This window comes from Limulus polyphemus, unplaced genomic scaffold (genome assembly GCF_000517525.1).
Source record: "Limulus polyphemus unplaced genomic scaffold, Limulus_polyphemus-2.1.2 Scaffold939, whole genome shotgun sequence".
Lineage (NCBI taxonomy): Eukaryota > Metazoa > Arthropoda > Merostomata > Xiphosura > Limulidae > Limulus > Limulus polyphemus.
Window position 1 is genome coordinate 157694 of NW_013666549.1, and position 20888 is coordinate 178581.

The window sequence follows — 20888 nt, forward strand, 5'->3', positions numbered from 1 at the left end:
ATGCAAGATAATGCATGTGAGCTATCATAATTTGAATTATAAATATAATATGGATGGGAATAAGCATAACAGTGTTATGAAAGAAAGGTATCTTGGTGTAATGGTTGATCAGTCTCTTAAACCATCCAAGCAGCTAATGGTAATAATAGGATAAAAAGTTGTATCTACAGAAATATTGATTTATTTGTTTGATGTTAAGCACAAAACTAAACAATGGACTATCTGTGCTCTGCCCGCCACAGGTATCGAAATCAGATTTCTGGCATTGTAAGTCCACAGACATACCACTGGTGGGGCAGAAATATTGAATACAAGTTTAAAGAGTTAATAAATATATTATACAGGTCACTGGTCAGGCCACATTTTGGAGTATTGTGTTCAGTCTTGGGCTCCTTACCTTAGGAAGAACATTGAATAGTTGGAAAGGGTTGAGAGGAGAGCTATTAGAATGGTGCTTGGAATGGAAGATTTATCATACCAGGAGATCTCTAAAACTGTTTTCTCTTGAAAAAGAAGAGTTAGAGGGGATCTGATTAATGTGTTTAAGAGAATTGATAGTGTTGATGCATCATCTTTTTTCATACTTAATAGTGAGAATGGCAGGATTAGGGGGCACAATTAATTTTTTGCAGGGTAGGAGTCATCTTCAGCTAAGTCGGTTATATTTTTCTAACAGGATGGTTGGTCTACGGAACAGGTTGCCTTCAGATGGTGAAGAGGCAGTAAATTTAAGCGAGCTTATGAAAAAGTTTGATAACTAAATGAATGATAAGGACTGCTTTGAAGGTTTATACTTTATTTAATAATTTTAGTTTAGAGGATGGGAAAGCCTAGTGGGTCAATAGGTCCCTAGACATTATATCATATTGAATTACTAACCAACACGTTTTCGTAGCTTTTATAACTGATGTGGGCTCAGTATTGCATCAGAATGAGTAATTTTATACGTTTACCTGTTACAACAATGAGGCGTGTAGAATTGTAAAAATAAACTGATTGAAATCACTCCCTTCCTTTATGAAATATATGGGACAAATTTTACAGTCCCTTCGTGTATGTGTGTTTATGCATCTGTTGCACGAAACCTTAATTTTTCACTTGACATAGTTACTTAATGTCTGAAACGAAAACATTGAATTGTTAGCAGTTACAAACCATCTCTGACGTAACTTCCAATTTGATGTAATATCTAAAATAATGATGTAACTTTGCATCTATATTTGTGTCTCCCCCCCCCCCCAACAACAGTTCGGTCCAGTGTTTTTAAGCATGTTAACTTTGAATTCCATGCATAAATGTCATTACTTTATGAATACAGTATTACAAATTTCTTTTTGTTCTGTAATTGTTTCGTGCAATGAACATCAAATGCAAACTTAGGGTCTGAAGTGCAATGACTTAATATGTTTACTTCATCGCAAAGTTATTCCTAGCTATTAATATCACATGAAAATGTTTTAAAAAGGAATGCTTTTAGGTGACTAGTTATTCAAGTTTTTACACACACTACCACCCTATTATATTAAACCAAGATCTGTCTCTCTCTCTCTTGACAAGAAGTGAAGCAGTGTTTTTGTATGGAAGGGCACGGAACAAGAAACTCTGGTAATAATTTATTATTTTTTTGAAATGTTGCATACACCATTGTAAACTTCGGAATCTGATGTATCCAAACATACAGTCTATATAATGGTAACGTATTGCCATTGAGAGTTATGAGCAGTCAAAGTGACACAGGTTTTCTGAGTGGCCATGCCACCTTACACGTATTGATTCTTTCTTTCTTTTTTTTAATTCTCAAATCAAATTATGTGACCTTTCTTCATCGTCCATTTGAGGTTGGAGACCTTGAACTTGATCTTCTGATCTGGCGGAATGCTGCTACTACTACTACTACTACTATTACTACTGTCCTTGCCAGCACCAAGCCTATTTTTGAGCGCTGCCACATCATCTTTGGGCTTGATAGATAGATCTCAACAAGGGCTGTCAAAAAGTCCACGATGATCACCTATACTGAGGCTGCACAGGTTGCAAGTCGAATATTTCGAAACCTTGCAGGTGCAGCGAAAAGCAACATCAATGATTTTCTTCCTTATTGATAGGCAAAGACGTTTATGTTGATAAAGTATACTTGACTACCAGAAATTCTGAGCCTCCTAAGCGAATACAAGATAAAACCAAAATAGAAAATCACTTAAATTACGGCTATCATGCTAACACTAATAAAGAAATGAAAGTCAACAGAGAGGGTTAAATACCAAGAAGTTTTATTTCCACAATGGTTGAAAACTACATTAACATGAATAAATTACTCCTAACACTGAAGAAAATCATGACATGTTGATGTTTGTAAACACTGCAGAAAGAAATTCACTTACAGAATTCAACATGATTGAAGTAACAGGCAAAGCCTTGTGAAAGTTTTATAACAATACTCACGTGGGTATGAGACCTAGCTCCAAAGTAGTTAGGTTCACTGACAAAACATACGTAAACCTCAACATCACATTCATTCAAAACTTCATTCATATACACATATATATATATATTACACGGTATAACAAATTACTTAAAAAATGCTTTATACAGCATACATGAAACTTTCAATCTCTCATATGTTTAAGATGGATTGAATAAACCTAATAAAAAAAACGTAGTGTTGAACCTTAAGTCAGAAAAAAAAATTATATGTTCATATTCAAAAACAAAAAAATTCCACAAGTCGCACCCTTTCACAAATGTAAAAGTAACTTTAAAATATTCAGAGAATATCTTCTACAAAATTGTAGACATGATATGCATCTAAATAACGTACGTTTTTTTTTAATTACTCATTCTTTAAGCAATACACTAGGTAGGCTGTTCATTTTTTGACTTAAAGACATCCCCAAGCATCGTTCTATGAGAAGTAGTTTAAATCTGTTGGAAGTTATTCACGGAACATCACCTCATCAAAACATATTAGGCTTAGTAATGACACTAATACCACAACACAAATTATCAGTTTCTAAATTTCAAGCGCACATAATCCTTGATAAAGTTTCTACATATTTCTTCGTTACTACTTGTCTTTATAGTTAGTATGAAGAAAGAGCAGAGGATGTACACTTTTTTAAGCTGACAGAGTAACGCAGTATTCAATATGGATACAGTCTAGTACATTTTTAGACTGGCAGTACAAGGCAAGTGACAGTGGCTTATAACATGTAGATACGTGAACGTCTTTATAAACTATATTTCATATCAGTTATGATGAATATTTGGAAATTCATATTTGGGTGGAGGTTTGAAATCTAAAGACATGGATAAAATCGCTCTTTGGTCTCAGATATAAAACTATGTGCACTTTGTCTAAAAGTTCCCTCATTAGTTTTTAATTGAGTGATTATAAAACTCGGATGTAGTACCCTAGGAATAAATTATATGTATAGAAAGTTAAAAGACATACAAAATACCACAAGAAGTTCTTAACTCAAATAATTGAGTATTCTGAAGATAAATGAATTCAGACCAATAAGAAAATTCTAAGAGAAATTTTCACTGTATTTCGAAATACTACATACTTTAATCTAAATTAGTTTTTTAACTCTTCATCATAATACAACCCCTTGAGATTGTAGGCATAATTTAAATGTACTGATATGACTAATTTATATCAAAATTTGAAGCAGAATCGTCACCATTTTATACTGCCTAATTTCGAGTTTAGTAACCGCAACACAAAATATTTTGTCTGCACAAATACACACATTACTTACTGAATTTAAAATCTTTGTTCACTGAAGTGTATATATATAAATTAAGATCTGTTTCATTATCTAGTGTATAAAATAATAACCTAATACACTGAATTTTCAGCTACACACACGGTAATGCAAATGTCGTTCACCTGTAGGTGTATAACAATCTCCTTGATTAAGAACTAAACAGTAAAAAACAAACTTAACATTTCTATACCTTCAACGAAAAAGCTGCAACATGAAGACAATAAAAAAGTAAACTGATATTAGCAAATTGAAAAAGAAATCAATAAAAGTTACTGTGTAGTATCTATAAATTAAATGTTTAAGTACAAACATTTTCAAAAAATAAAAGTAAGTTATCGCCTAAAAATTCAAAGCCTGCTGTTTACATTATTCTGCAATTCATACCAGAAATCAGTATTAAGCTTGGTTATAAAATCTTTTCTTTCTATTTTACTTTTCACAGAACATGTTTCATAATTCTGAAATATCAATCTTTGAAAACGTTATTATACATACTCACAAAATTGTTTTTCTTTAATCTCATTTTAAAATAAAATACACATCGATACATTGCTTTTCACTATTATAAGGTTCTCAATTAATAATGTTTTCTACAGTTGACCGTTTGTTCAACGGCTTTAAAAAAAATATTTAAAGAAAACTAACAGCATTATTTCATTTAAAAACAAATACTGAAAATACTAATAAATAACTTCGGTCTCAGCATAAGCAGCATAGAATGCCCAATCACCTAACTCATAATGCCTTCTCATCCAGAATCAAATGCCCAGAATCTTTCAAAATCTTTAATCGTACAATACCACCGAACAATTAATTAATAACTGTAATATTACACATACAAATAAATGTAATCGTTAATACTTGTATTGTAGGTAATTATACAGTTTTTCTGAATTTCATGTGGTGTGCCCGGCATGGCCAGGTGGATAAGGCGCTCGACTCACAATCTGAGGGTCGCGGGTTTGAATCCGCATACCACCAAACATGCTCGCCCTTTCAGCCGTGGGGGCGTTATAATGTGACGGTCAATCCCACTATTCGTTGTTAAAAGAGTAGCCCAAGAGTTGGCGGTGGGTGGTGATGACTAGCTGCCCTCCCTCTAGTCTTACACTGCTAAATTAGGGACGGCTAGCGCAGATAGCCCTCGTGTAGCTTTGCGCGAAATTCAAAAAAAAAACAAACAAATTTCATGTGGTTCTTCTAACACTTGACATTTCTTTGGATCTTTGTATTCAGGTTCATTGTCCGAGTAGTACTTATACTTAAATAATGTTACCTCCAAAATTTGATTTTTAACAAGAATATTATTTCGCAAAATAAGCCATACATGATTTACCACAGAAGCATGGAAAAGGGGCTCACATGGAGTTTTCGTAAGAGCACTAAAAGTGTTTTATCGGTATTTTTTGTTTAACAACTGGATACATTTTGTGTGTGAAGGAAGCAAATATGACTTTACATGTCCTTTTTTCATTACATTCTGTGTAAAACAACTACACACACAACCCAATGAAAAGAATTAACAATTAATGCACTGATACTGTTATCTAAAAATTAATATTTCCTACACAGTGTTTATGTTAATACCGGCATGGTTAGAGAAGGGCATGAACATAGGAAGTAACTAATCACCTGTTTTCTCAACATGACTGCATTTTTGTTTAATTTAATTTTTGGTACACCATTAATGGAGGTCTGTTTTAATTTTGGTTAAAACCTCTTAAAGCACCGACATTGCTCCTAACACATCTTTATATTTTATTTTTATTCAACGCCAGTGTGTTCTTTTTTACTCTGTGCAATGGGCCGTCTTCCCATTTACAGTTTCATTACAGTTATGCTCGTATATGTTGACTTGTTTTGTTTTTTTATACCTCCAATTTGTCAGTGACTACAGATTTTCTGTTTTTGTTAAGTGCTCTTAATCTGCCTTTGCATGTAACATGGGTTGGTATGAAGCAGATTATTGGATACATGCAATTAATGTCATCCTAGCTGCAAGCATCACACCAATTTGCTCACCATGAAACGAATAATTGGGGGGGGGGCATATACTCCTAAGGTAGCACCCATATAGCTGCTTCATAAATATCGTTTAATTGCTAGATGGATCTCCATCAATAATGGTTGGGAATTAAAATAGTTACATGAACTCTTTTTTTTTTAAAAAACATCATCGTGATTATTACAGTTGTATTAAAAAATAAACACGCACACAAACTCACTGTCAACAAAATCTCACCATTGGATACAATAGTTTTAATATTTGCAATACTTCAGAAATACAAGTTGATGAATTTGAATAGCATACTGACTGTCAGTTGGTTAAACAGAGACGCTCACTGATCACTGGCCAACATTTGTTCCCAAACTGATAGTTGTTTTCTTAATGCCGTTAAGCTTAGCTGGTTCCCCTTTGTTTCATGACTGCAATTTACTAATCAAGTAAAGAAAAATACCTGTATGTCCCATGGATACAAACCATCCTTATTCGCAGAACATGATGCCGAACTAAACCTGTTACATTGGCATAAACCTGAAACGAGCGATGCATATATAACACACACACACACAAATTTTGTTAAACCGTTTTCATTAAAAATAGTTTGTTTATCCCAGAACAAAGTATCGGTAAATATACACAACAGTACAAAGTTAATGTGGTTCTAAAACACTTAAGAGATTTTACAAATTCTCCTCATGTACAATAACAACATTCCCAATACTTGCTCTAGAATACACGTTAATTTTTGATAACATAGAAAAATAATCATCAGATATGCATACCTTTCACCATATTTTTGGTTAAGCTTGTTACAAAAATAATCAAATGATTTTAAATAATATCTACATGAATATCTAATACAAATCATAAACCTATATAATGATTTATTTGTACAAGACATTTGTTTCTGTTTATTCCTCTGCTGGTATCCTTTTCTTTTTTAAGCTATATTTTAAGGAAGAACAATCTAAAGTGTTAGCGATGTGTCAAATGGTAAAACTGGCCAATACTAGTGCAAGATCTGATTGGTGCAAAAAAATTCTGCTTCGTGACGTGAACTTCATTTCGGCCCGATTTTAGATTTCAAACAGCTCATTTTCAACATTCTAAACAGTTTCTGTAGGATTTCTTCAAGATTTCTCAATGGAAATATTAATATATTTCAAAGGGCTTTCTTCCAACTGTGGGAATCGTGCTCAAGAAGACCCGAAGACATTACATCTCACTTGAAAATACATTTTGGTAGTTATGGAACTTTTCAAGTTAGTTTATAAACCAATTAGAAAGTAATTTTATGGTGAAAACGCTAATTAAAACATAATTTTTTTTTCAGCACAGCCGAGTACATACATCATACATGTAGTTACCAATGTCTCCAACTAATCAATGTACAGTCAAGAGCATAATCAATATTCTACTGTAAAAAACAAAAGAAAAAAAAAAGCAAAATAGGTATGAAAAGAAATTTCCTATAAACATAGTGTAACTTCCAAACTGTCATAACACTGACTAAAGTCTTAAATTAGCATTGACATAACAGTTCTTTTACAAAAAAATCATTCACAAATTACACATACACTGACTTCATGCATATACAAGTAGGAAATCAATGCTTATGCTAACACACTACAGTTAATCCTGTGAAAATTAAAAACTTTAAAAACAAATACTATTGAGAGTAAAAAAATATCACAATAAAGAACGTCATTGAAAAGGATGGTTACATACCAGAATATGCAACTGATATTACAATGTCTGAAAAAAACAGAACCCAGAGATTAACAATTGTTATAGAGAAAACATTGAACGTAGGAGGTTGGCACAAAACCCTCTTCGATGTCACCGCGACGTACTCTAGTCCAACCATCTCCTTGATCTAACTCAACAACATCAAATTCTTCTCCTTCTTCCATAGGGATAGATCCTTCACTTTGAGCTGTATGGAAAGGCAAAAAAAGAACATTTATGTAATTGGCTAAAGAACACACTAAATATTAACTTCTATTAACAAAGGAAAAGCAAAGCTTGTCTAGCACTATTAGCAACACAACAGGCTAAAAATGAACTTTTTTTGGTAATGAAAGAAGGCTAAAATATTAACTACTATTATAAGCAGAACAACTCAAAAATGATTAAAATTATCAAAATACAAAAGCAAACTTTAACTATTAAATGCTGAAAAGACAAAATAAAAAGCAAAAACTATGACTGGTAAATACATATATAAGAAAATTACTACTACTACACTTAAAATGGCTGAAAGCCAAAGCTAAAAAGTCCCAGATTTTTGACGTTTTTCTTTTACTATGCTTATTTGATAAGCTCTCTTTGGCTTCATTCACATTATGTTTTTCAGAAGGGCTATTTTCTTTTTACTTTACAAATATTAAACACAGTTTTTTGTTGCTGTACTGATAATTTTGTTGTTTCTAGTACATAATGGAGAAAGAAATAACAAAAGTATTTAAAAAGACAAGAAACTAAATTATTGTTATTGTGAAAGAAGAATGATAACACAGGCCTGCAAATTTAAACTTCATAAAAGTTGTTTGGGTTTTAATAACAGATTTTCCATAATTTGGCTACACAGATTTCAAAAATAATATTAATGTTTTTCTATCATGTAAGGATTTTTTACAAATCAGGAAGAAAAAAAAACTCTTACTTGGATAAAGTTATTATTTCGTTTACCACAATGAACATTTTTTATTATTATGTTTGTTAACACAAATATAAACAAACTGAAGAAAAGGGAAGAACATTGATGTCAAACAAATATGCATCCTCATTCATCCTGGTCTTTCTTTTATGTATTGTGATGACATTTTGTGAAAAATCTGTACGTGATGGAGAAAAATGGATATCATTTTCGGATTCAGCATACAGAACATGTAAAAATTTCAAGACAATAAAACCATCAGGCCTGTGTTATTACTAATATTTCTTGAATAACAGACATAAAAAAATTGGACAAATTCTCAAAAATAAAAGCAGACTGAAATGCATACTGCTACTACTAACTACAGGAAGAACAAAATGAATCATGAATAAATAAAAAAGGTTGATCAAAAAGTAACCCAATCAACTATTACAAAGAGGATATATAATTTAATAGGTGTAGCAAAGGAAAACTGAAAACAAACACAATTACACAAAGGTAACTGAAATTTAACTACTACTTTTATACAAAGAAATGATAGAAATTTATGTAACTATATATTGCAAAAGGGAGAACCTGAAAGTTAATAATGGTCTTTAATTAAATGAAATAATTATCATGATTTAAATAAATTAATTTTCACAAGAAAGGTACGAGACTTTACAGCTGTAATAAATGCCACGTTTTCATTAATCATTAATTACGCATTTACTAAAGGAATAACCTAAAAGCCACAAAAAGTTTCTAGCTTTTTCTTTAACTGTATTAATCAGAATAAACACTGCTATACAAATTACTTGAAACTGACCATCAAAGGGGTAGAGAGCCCTTGCCGTACCCAGCACAGGAAGAGGATCCAGATCAAAATCAGCATTATCTTCTTCGTCAATGTTATCAAATTTCTCCTCGTCATCATACACGTCAACTTCTGGAATACTGGTACGACTCCTACTGATACCACTCTCGGGACTATAGGAGGAACTACAGTTATGGTCAGCTTTACTTATGCATGTAATACAACATTTTTACTGTTTTATGACTTTCTAAACATCAGAAGACAATATAAGGTTTAAACTATTACAGGACCCCCCTATATTAACAGGAAATATTATTGTAAATGATTTGTTTTCTAAATATTTCATGCAACAAATATATTTATTTTTATGCTTTTTCTTAACAATCTGTTCGGTTTGAAGCAAGTACATTGTGCGCAAGTTTTGAATTTGTAGAACATATTTCTCTATTGAGAAACCTCTTAACAATTATCATAAATCCTCTATGGAAGAGCCAAACCAATCATAAAATTGATAACATTCCTTTAAAAATTATATAATTTTGTGCAGTATACATATTGGCTAATCATAAATACACTAAAATTACTTGGAAATTGTTTGGTCTTTACCTTTTTTGCATTTACTTAAAAGCTTTAGAATCGCATTCTATCTGTAGCATCTTATGATATACAAGGTTTTTTTAAAATTATCTTTTATTAACACAAAGTATATTAACCTTAAATTATACATTATGGACATATTATAGGAAAAAATTCCATTTCCGAGGCAATCAAAACCTAAATCAGAATGTAAAACAGTGGTTGGCAACCTTTTTTTGATTGCGGGTCAATTATTTTTTTTTTTTAAATTTAGCATTGTTGGGTCAGTGATAATCATATAATTATTAATACCAGTACATGTATTTAAATGTGTATGTTTACTTACATACAAAAAAAATTAATAGTTCGACCAGTTTGATATTTTCCCCTGAAATTGATCTTAAAATTCTCCGTAGCCGTGACTCTTTCCTTTAATATCATAGTTCTTCTCACTTACCCGAGAAACTTGAACTGAACAATGATTGTGCCCTTACGAGTTGCAATGGTGAAGCCAACTTATGGCGGGTCAGCCAAATTATTGCCGCGGGTTACTAAGTGACCCGCGGGTCATAGGTTGCCGACCACTGATCTAAAATATAACCTGCTGTTTAATAAATACACCTTATTGACTGAAATAATACAGGAAGAGCTAATATTTTGAGCAACTGAGAATGAGAACACTGAAATTAATAAACACAGTACAAAAGCTAAGTTCAGGTAAGCTTCAAGTAATTACACTAAGTACTAACACTGTTGGTTAAAAATGTAACAAGAAAATAATCCCAAAACATGCAAAGACAAATTCTTATCCATGATTTACACAGCCAAAAAAAGCCCACACATAAGCACACATTGTAGAGAGTAAACAACAATCATTAGTAAAACTTATTAGTTTCCAAAGCATCAGCATGAGGTATCCTCGAAATTTTAAGTTTTACAATTGTGCGAGAGGAAAAAAACAAAACAAATTGAACTGAGAAGATAAAATTTTTAAACAAACTTAGTCTTTTTATTAAGTAAACAAAAATTTGGTAAGTATGTAATGTCTCAAGGATACTAAGGTTAAAACAGCATATTTGTTGTTTATGTACTTGTTAATAGTTTCTCTCTAATTACACTCTTCATTGAGAAAGGCTGACACCCGTGAGCTAGGACCCTTACACCTTTTCTGAACTTTACTTTTTGAATCAGTTTCCTTTTTGATTAGTTTTACATCAAAACTAGTTTTGACAAACCTAATTACAGTTCCTTGGAGTTCCATACACATCTTACTACCGTATTTTTGATTAACTTTAGTGTTTAAACAAACTAATAATTGATGTTTAATCCTTGCAGAAAATATATTAATGGAAAACATGATTGAGTGCATAATGCAATTACATGATATGTATCTCTCTCATTACATAATAAAAAAAAAACCTCAGGATTATTTGTGAACTATCAAAGTCAATTCCGAGTTTTCTGATGGACTTCTTAAGGTCCCTTTTTGTTCAGAAGTTCGATACAGTCCAAGAATAGAGATTCAAAAACATACGGACTTAACTACTAATTTGTTGGCCTTCACAATACCTAATTAGTCCAAAATCGAATTTTGTCGCAAGTTTATTTATTTTGGGTTAATTATCAGTTCTTTTGCCTATAAGAATTAATATTTTTGTTATCCAAAAAACAAAAAAAAAGTTTTGGAACATAACCAAGCTATACATTTTTAAATATACTTTGTGTTGCAATTACTTATGACCGAATAATTAAAATCTTAATTTGTTTTGAAGAGAAACAAATGATTGTTGTGTACAGAAGCACATTATGCTAATATGATAGTAAATTAATAACCACAACTGATTTATAAGCATAATATTAATTATTCTATGCAGAAAAAGAACTACATATTTAAACTGAACATCGGTCTATCTTCACAAGACAGACCAAGTTCTGTTGAAACACGTAGTGAGTTCTCTACATAAAATAACTGTCTTTATTCTTACAAGTTCTTGTGGGTAAATTTAATATTGCAACAAAAGATTCGGTATCACATTTCCATTTGTATAGAAGGAACTTTTCTCGGGTTCCATCAGGATGGAAATTTACAGGACTCTTAAAATTACACCAAGTGACTTTAAAATCTAACATTTATTAACCTTCTCCAGCCCAGGATTTTGTGCGCTCTTTTGTGAGGGAATGTGACATCGTTAAGTTTTGAAAAATTATTTTGTCTGATCTCTTCCATCATAATGATCATATGTCAAATTTTGTTTTGATGTACATTCATTAACTTTATTTTGGGTAAAGTAATAATAAAATAAATCCATATTGCTAATCCTGATTTAGATTTCTGCACTCCTCCTCCCCTCCAGCTGTAATTTTTATTTGGGGAATAAAAATATTTAAAATTCCTTATAGCATTGATAAAACTTGTTAACATATGAAATGAAACTGCAAACTTGTGGTGTTTGTAAACGTTTGATTTTACTTCTATCTCAAAAATTCTTATAACCGAAGTTGGTGGTGTCAAAAACTGTTGAATTCAACTCTCTGTATTTTTGTTTGACAACTTTCATGCTTTTAAAACTACCAAAACTAGAAATATGTTATTTGGAAGTTGGAATTTTTGTTATTTACACTCTATATGCTATAGATCTCCTTCTTTATATGAACTATAACTATCTAAACCTTTAGTTATTATGTCAGAAGACTTTCATGATCACATGTTTTCACATAAACTAAGTCTATCATGGTATTGTATTCTTCGTAGGCCACATAAAGTTAGTGAACTAACTTGTTAAATTTGTTGAAATAATTGGTTTGACAATTATTTTCCTTTTACAAAAACTCCAATTTGCAGTTCGAAACTATTGATTCTTACGGCGGACTTCCATCCAACATGAACTTAGAAGAGGATCTATTTGAAACAGCTGTACTTGATTTCTAAGATGGGTATGAAGGTAATAAGACGTATGTAAAAAAATATTGTCTATCTATCTTGCTTTTAAAAATGTACGAAAAATTTTTTCCAATAAAGTGGGAAAGAACGTGACGTTATTAGGTCTGTGACTAACTCGTGAAATCATTGGGCCCATGACTGTATTTTGTTAATAAGCATATGTGAAATCTTCCTTCGGAAGAAGAGTTACAGCATGTCGCATAATGTCAAAATATACAGTAATGTAATTTAGTGATTTTAATTTTATTAAAAATTTAAATAAAGATCTAATTATATTCAAAAATGTTCAATAGTTACCATGCTTTAGGCTTAACGTGTCCGTGTTTGATAAAAGTTTAATTTTTATGAATGCAAATTCAAAAGTGGCTGATATAATACAAATGGGCTAAAAAGGGTTAAGCATACTTGTAATATCCCATTACTTTATTTATTCTCTGCAAATCAAATTCTGTTGTTTCTTTATTGGCTTATTCATAAGCTGCATGTATTGAAGTGTCCACAGTTAAAGAACAGGGTTATTTAATGTCAGACTGTAATGGTAAAGGAGGTCATTTGTATTATCTCTACAGGATGATTGAGGTTAATTGGGAAATCAAAAGGTATTTTCTAGGTAACAGAAAGGTGTCCTATTAATCGTTAGTACTCCACTTACCCATTAGCTTGTGGTGGAGTATTTGATACCATGGTTTTATTGTTGTTAGGGTTGTTGACACTGGAATCGGAAGCACTCCTCGATAAAGAATCCTCAGAAATACTGTTCCTATCCTTTTTATTTCTTTTTGGTGTTAATGTTATACCCTCTGCATCCGATAAGTAACTCTGAAAGTGGGCCAAAGTCTCCTCAATTTATGAATATGATTTTTTTTAACACATGCTTCTTTTAATGAGATTAGTTTTCTGAAGGCCTGTAGGCTTTTCTCCAAAATAATTTTTTTTTCTTTTTATTTCTGCATCAATAGAGATTTGTTTTAGGAATTTTAAGCAGCTAAATAATACTCTAACTATAAATTACTTTCTTTTTAATATATATATACATATCAACTCAATTCAGAAAGGTAAACATACTACCGTTAATAAAAACTCATAACTTTCTATGGAATTAGACCAAAATATGGTCACACCCACTATGAATTAAAAGTATTGTAATATTAATATGAATTTAATTAACATATTTGAACTGCTTCTTGCCTTAAGTTTCAAACTATCATAACCTTTAGGAAATTATTCAGTTTCTGTTAAAAAGTACACAATTACAAGAAAAACAGTTTTGTGTACCGTAAAAGCTATCATGCTGCTGGCTAAATTTATAAAATGGGGTGTGAATATCTTGTGAGGAGGGTACAATGTACAGCATCAGGGCTAGCGTACCTGGAACTTCTGAAGCTCAGTTTGGAGCTTTTCAAGTTTATGTCCGTTTTCTGTTAATTGGCCCTCAATGCTTAGTGGATCACCCATTGCAGGACTCTGTTCATACACCAATTTCATCTTCGTCAAGCCATCCCTGAGATGAGATAGAAGACACGGACATACAGTAATTTTCTGGCCACAGAGGTAAAGAGTTTTTACCTTCAAAAACAAAAGGTACTTGGATCAAAATATATAAAATAATGAAGGTGCAGTGACAAACAGCGCTTCTGATAACGTTTCTTGGAAATGTGCTGCAAAAATACTATTATGCAAGCTGACGGGTGTAACTGAACTAAAAAACAGGTCAAAGTTTTGAGAAACTACTTTCTATAATCTTTGTTTGCAATTATCTCTTACTGACGCAATACACCTAGTTGTCCAAAATATCTAAATGTGTGGCTATAATGGTAATTTTATTTTGCTTGATCATATTAATATGTCAGTCAGATTTAAATTACAGAATACCTCCACCAAATAATAAAATAAGCACACACATATATATGAAAGAAATGTTAGTATTCTAAAAAAAAGGGACGGAACACAAGCATTAGCTTCTGAAGCAAATACCTGAACTTCGTTGAAAAATTGTGAATAGTAAACTGTGGAACTCCCAATAACTTTTTATGATTTACATTAGGATGATCTTACAAAGTTCTTCTGTACAGACTGAATAAAGACTCCAAAATGGCATTGGTTGTTAAAAAACAAAAATAATATTATGCCATTAGACACTAATACAAATGTTATTCAATAAATACGAGCCCTAGCAAAGACACAATACAACAGTACAATTCAATTGGTTTAGCAGCTACTTTAAAGTGGATCTAAGAAAGATAAACAAAGAGATCTTTTACTATGGCTCAAAGAATGACAACCTCACCTTGCTGCTGTTTCTTGCTGTATCTGGTTCTGTATATGTTCTATCTTCTGTGTAAGTTTCTTTTTCCTTTGATTTGGGGGTAGATCACAGTAATCTTTTGTTTCATCAATATGATGCTAAAAACGTTTACCAAAAATTACCAAACAAAACTAACACGAGAAAAGAATAACATATTCATGATATTTCAAAACATGTATATATGAAACCCTACAAAGATCATGATTAACAAGAAAATAACAGGAGCAATAAATGTACCTCTCATAAGTCAAAAATGTAAGAGTTCTGTTATTTTCAATAGTTTATTTCATTGGTAAAGTTATCGCACAAGTTGTTATTGCATGAATCATTTATTGTCAGTATTAAATTTACAATCTTTTTAATACAAAATTGTCTAAGTGTTGCTGAAATATTATGCTTATAGTTTAAATGTTCCTTTACTTGAGTAGAATAAGTGTAATTTATTGGTTATTTTTAAAAAAGCAAGTCTAACTTTCAGTTCTTATGATTTTTTCATTAATCAAGAATTTACATTAATTTTATTACTACACAAAGCAGCCCAAGTTCAAACATTACAGATTAAATTGTTGTATTACAGATTAAATTGTTGTATACTGTGTTAATATTGATTCTAAGTTAACAAGAGAACCATTACAGATTAAATTGTTGTACAGTGTTAATACTGCTTCTAAGTTAACAAGAGAAACATTACAGATTACATTATGGTATCTTGTGCTAATACTGATATTCTAAGTTAACAACACAAGTCACATTTGTGCTCTTCATCAAAGGCAACTAAGCTTAGTGAAAGGTACACTAGTAACAAGTGTGTGGTGAACCCACAAAATGTTGACTTACAAAGAAATCATTACTTTAACTAGCTGAAGGCACCCATTAAGGAAGCAAAAGCTGTATAACGTACAATGTTAGATTATGTGTTCCATCCTTTTTTCTTTTGTTATCAAATCTCTAATGACCTCATTAGATGTTAATTGCATACCATGTTTTGTGGAAAGTAATAATTGACTCATTTAATTGATTAAGTACTTGTGTCTTTACATTCAAAGCCAAAAAGTGTATACAAAAGTGGAAATGAGTCCTATTTCAGGGGCTTTTTTATTTCCCTTCACAAACAGAAATCCTAAAACAAAACAGCCCACGTACATTGTCAGACAGTTTCCAGTTACCACACAAAAAATTATATTATGGTAATCAAGCCAGCCAACTGTAGGTGATGAAAGCCAAAAGTGTATACAAAAGTGGAAATGAGTCCAATTTCAGGGCCCTTTTTTATCCGTTTTCTAGTGTAAAAGTACTAAAACAAAGTAGCCCATGTATATCAACAGACAGTTTCCAGTTACCATACAAAATAAGGTAACTGGACCAGTCAACTGTAGGTGATACACACACATAATTATAGTGCAAACTTTTTGCAAGTTTATAAAAAAAAAATCAGAACTGTATGATTTGTGTTATAATTTGTAGTCATTCTAGAATGAAAAAAGCATAATTCAAATTCATTTCCTAATTTTTTTATGGTGGTTACAAGGCTGGTCAAATTGACAGACCCTATACAGTTAGGGTAGAGAAATTAACAGACGAAATATAAATTTTACTTAAAAAAAAACATTTGAAATGTATTTAGGAGGTTTTAGAAATTAGACAAATAATATTTGAGATTTTTGGGACGAACAATAATTTCTTAGTTAAAACATGGAAATCACTTCACACTTGGACTGGTAATGAAACAGACTCAATATTTTCACAAACAAATCTATAATAAAAATATTTCATTAAACAAAAATTTGATTCTTTGTGTACGAAAGACTTATAATCTTTACTAGATGTCTACAAAATTTTGTGAAGATACACTTACTGCATTAAAAGTTATAGTATAAATACTTAACTCGTGTATGTTATACCGAGCCCATCGCGAAAGTGTTAAATGACTTGGAAAGTATTTATTGTTGATGTATGGTTTCCCTCAGTGTTTTCCACTCAGCACTTCAGTAACCAACAAGATGCCTAAGCAGGTCGTATGACTACTGCATGCTGACAGTGCCCACATTGCTAAATTAGTGAGCAGTAACAATAATTACTATGTAAATATGTTTGATGTACTTGACTCAGATAGCTTAGAAGATGGTAAAAAGGAGTCAAGTGATGTTCAAATTACGATGAAGAGGCAATGAGACAAGAGAATGCTAGCTCTCCATCTAGTGATGATAGTCAAGATGATGAACCTGGAACCAGCAGAAGAAGGCATAAACAGCATCAACAATGGGAAACATTTGTCCCAATCACAGTGTGAGGGGGTCGGAGCACTGGGAAATACACTTCCCAGCCACAGTGAATGGGTTAAACCTTAAGGCAAATGAATAAAGAACAAAAAGAAAGATTCTTGTGTACCTTATAGAATAACAAAGAAATACAATCTACAAAGGTCTTACTGTATCCTTTTACTACTTATTTTGAAATATAGAGATGAAAAAAACCCAACTATTAGGCTGACAGTATTAGGTTTGACAAGTATAATTTAAATACATACTGGTTCCAATAATTTCACATACTTTACACTCAAGGAAGTTCAACCTTTAAATATAAGAAAGATCAAATACCAACCTGAATCCCAACAAAATCTAAAATTATAAGTAATGCACATACTTATAAGTACAAAATATCTGGAATCCACAACTGGTTCTCTCACCTTATTTGAACTAAATATCCCAAATATTCCACTACGCTTCTTGAGTTTTCCAGCTGTAATGGTGCCTTTAATAGTTTCTGTTTTAAAAGAAGGTACCGAATGCAGCCCCGTGTTCCCTTCACTATTTTTAAGATTACTAAGGTCTTCAAATGGATAGTCTACCGGTGGTGAGAAACCAGACTTAAACTTCTCAATGACTAGCCTAGAATCCTAAAAGTATTTAATGAAAATTTATAGCCTTTTTTTGTACATTAACTTGAAACAAAAAAACTAAAACAAAAAAATCTCATTGTTAGATGCACACACACACACAAATAATCTTTATATTTTTAATGTTTTTAATATTATAGTTTAAGGATTTCTTAAGATACATTACTGTGATTTTAACCTTTTGGCTTGAATTCTTCAAAAATCATGCAGACATACATATATACATAAAATGAATCAATTCACATATTTGCACTTTCATGGACAGAAGCAGCTTTAGGCAGAGAACAAACAATGTTTTTCAAAGGATCTATTGTTAAATTAATAACAGATTATTATTCACTGTAGATAAAACATTTATGCTCCAAACTAAGACTATCAAACTTCGTTATCTAGTTACAACTTAAATACTGTTTCATATTTTTTAAAAATTCAAGGTATTTAAGCTATAAAAAAAATTGAGAAATTATGTGACATTTGAAAAAAAACTTCAAAGTTTAAAACTTAAAAATTTACATGGATTCTAAATCTTTGAAAATACAAAATAAATGTCTTGTGTGTGCCTTTAACCTTTAACAAAAGCACAAATATTGGCACGAAACACAACCCGTTAACATCCCACCTGTCTTGGATCCACAGTTTCTGAAGCTTTCACTATTCCATCAAGACATTTGCTTACTATAGGAAATACGTGTCGCTGAATATCAGCGGATAACTTAATAAAATTCTGGATGCAAGTTATTCGTCTTTCATCCATTTCTTGTAGTTGCTGTAAAAATCACAGACAACCGATCAAGAACAAATAAATACACAACTAAAAGCTCAAACTTTTTTTTTCACAAATTATACTTTTATTTTTAAAACAAATCATTCATTACATACATCTTATTTCACAATAAACATGCAACATCATTTTTTTGCTGTTTTGCAGGATTTAGTCAAAAACAAGTCGGGAAAAATATCTGAAGTCCAAAACATGAAATGAATTTCCAGGCTGGACAACACTTTTCCACTAAACCTTACATGTTTGAAAGTTGTTTATCTACATTATTTTCAACAGTGTTGTCCAACTTCAAAATTTTCATACTTTAATGGTGCTATTACCTTTCTAAAATCAGAAAATACTGCTTATAAAAGCATGAACAAACGGAATACACAATTAAGATTTCAAAACTCACAAAGACTGAAAAACACTGTGTGGCACTAAACTTTTCCTTTTAAGAACTACTGAAAAAATAATTTAAAATGGAAAGATACATATAGCTGTACAAAAATATGTAATCCTGGTCTATGCCTAAGCTCTGTATTTAAGATTTTGGTCTGTGTGCATCATCAGGAACTTTGGCTCTATCTCATGTTCAGAGTTTTTACATAATTCTGTAAACCTCCACTTCATATTCTCTGTTTGCAACTTTCTTTTTCAAAGCTGTGATCATGATCATTACCACAATATTCCATTTTGTATTTAACTCTTAACTCTTGGTGTCCCTTTGATACAGTGTAGATTGACCATGTTTGTAATTTCATTGTTTTTTGGATCACAGGCCTTTTAAAGTATTTAATTTCAACCTTTTTCAAATCACAAAAATAATTGCCTCACATATATTTAATCTTTGTGACCACTCAGTGTACTATGAGACCTCCATTCTAATGGGATACAAGAGCCATTGGCCCATTTTTATTTGTAACTTTATTTATAGAGAGGTCATTCCAGATTTGTGTGGAGTCAACACTCTCCTGTTCCTTCACAAAGTACTTTATGGCTGTGTCTTCAGTGTCACAGTTTTCATTTTTGAAATCAATGCTATAACTGAGAAATTTCCTCAGTTTTTACCTCAAATTTTCTGTCAGTCATAGAATGTGAGGTATATTTAATGGCAACTCCAAACGTCCCTCCACTCCCACCCCAATAATTTATGTAAGTGAATCATTGCAAGTGGTTTTAATTTTTTGGTAATTTAAAACCATTTCCTTGCATTTTTCCCACAAATGGGAATTGCACTATGATCCCAATCTCCAAATTTATTTGTTGGCTGAATTGCACTATGATCCCAAGCTCCAACTTTATTTGGTGGCTGAATTGCACTATGATCCCAATCTCCATATTTATTTGGTGGCTGATGGGAATTGCACTATGATCCCAAGCTCCATATTTATTTGGTGGCTGAGATGTTCATAGCACTTTTATTCAACAATAAACATTTTATTCCACACATTAAGCAGTTTTAAGCCAAGAGTACAAAAGCACATAAACATCCTCATTTATTCTTAAGAAATGTTTAGATGTGTTCTTTGTTTCAAATCTATTATGCCCTTATTTGATCTAAGTTGAGAAGTAAATAGACACCTAATTTTTCATCATTTAACTGATTTATGCTAACTAATTTGTGTTCACAGAGCACTATATAAATGAAAATGGTCCGCACACTAATTATCTTGTACTACAACATGCCTAGAACAAGGTTCTCTCGAATTGTTAGATTTTGTTAGAGAAAGGATAGTTGGTCAAGCAGATGGTGGAATAAGTCAGTGGCAAATTTAGCAGAATTTGGGAATCCCGCTTTTGACAATCAACAGAATCATCGTGCAATTCATGAAACATGGCAAGGAAACAACTGAGCAGCATCCAGGTCGACCTGGTCCATCGGAGAGGACAAAAAGGGCTGCCGAGAGAAGCATTGAAATGGATCCCAGATTAACAACTGCAGAAGTGGCCAAAGTTGGTGGGATGAGCCCGAAATCTGTTCAATGGATTCTCCACAGATTGGGTTATCGTTGCAGAGCAGCTAGACGGAAGCCCTTATTAAGACCTGGACCATATGATGACCAAGCCTCTGGACTTTTGGAAGACCGTATTGTTCTCAGACGAATCAAGATTCGCTTAGTTTTTAGACAGTGGAATGATATGAGTCTGGGGAATGCCTCACCAAGTGTTTTGGCTCA

General features: G+C 31.9%; 1 protein-coding gene across 5 annotated transcripts in view; it reads right to left on the minus strand.

Moving 5' to 3' along the window:
- Positions 1-1613: 1613 nt before the first annotated feature.
- Positions 1614-20888, minus strand: part of LOC106461347 (formin-binding protein 1 homolog) — a 32466-nt gene continuing 13191 nt past the window's right edge. The window contains exons 5-12 of one of the 5 annotated variants that reach the window (XR_002610965.1): positions 18568-18714; positions 17739-17948; positions 15035-15150; positions 14116-14248; positions 13400-13566; positions 9243-9415; positions 7504-7711; positions 1614-2159 (exon numbers count right to left, since the gene is read on the minus strand). Coding sequence is in view for 4 of the 5 variants with exons in the window: in XM_022388236.1 (XP_022243944.1) it covers positions 7554-7711; positions 9243-9415; positions 13400-13566; positions 14116-14248; positions 15035-15150; positions 17739-17948; positions 18568-18714 (1104 nt within the window). In the remaining variant the exon portion in view is untranslated. Of the gene's footprint in view, positions 2160-5714; positions 7712-9242; positions 9416-13399; positions 13567-14115; positions 14249-15034; positions 15151-17738; positions 17949-18567; positions 18715-20888 lie in introns of those variants that run through there. The other 4 variants (XM_022388237.1, XM_022388236.1, XM_022388239.1 and 1 more) reach the window with 4 other exon arrangements.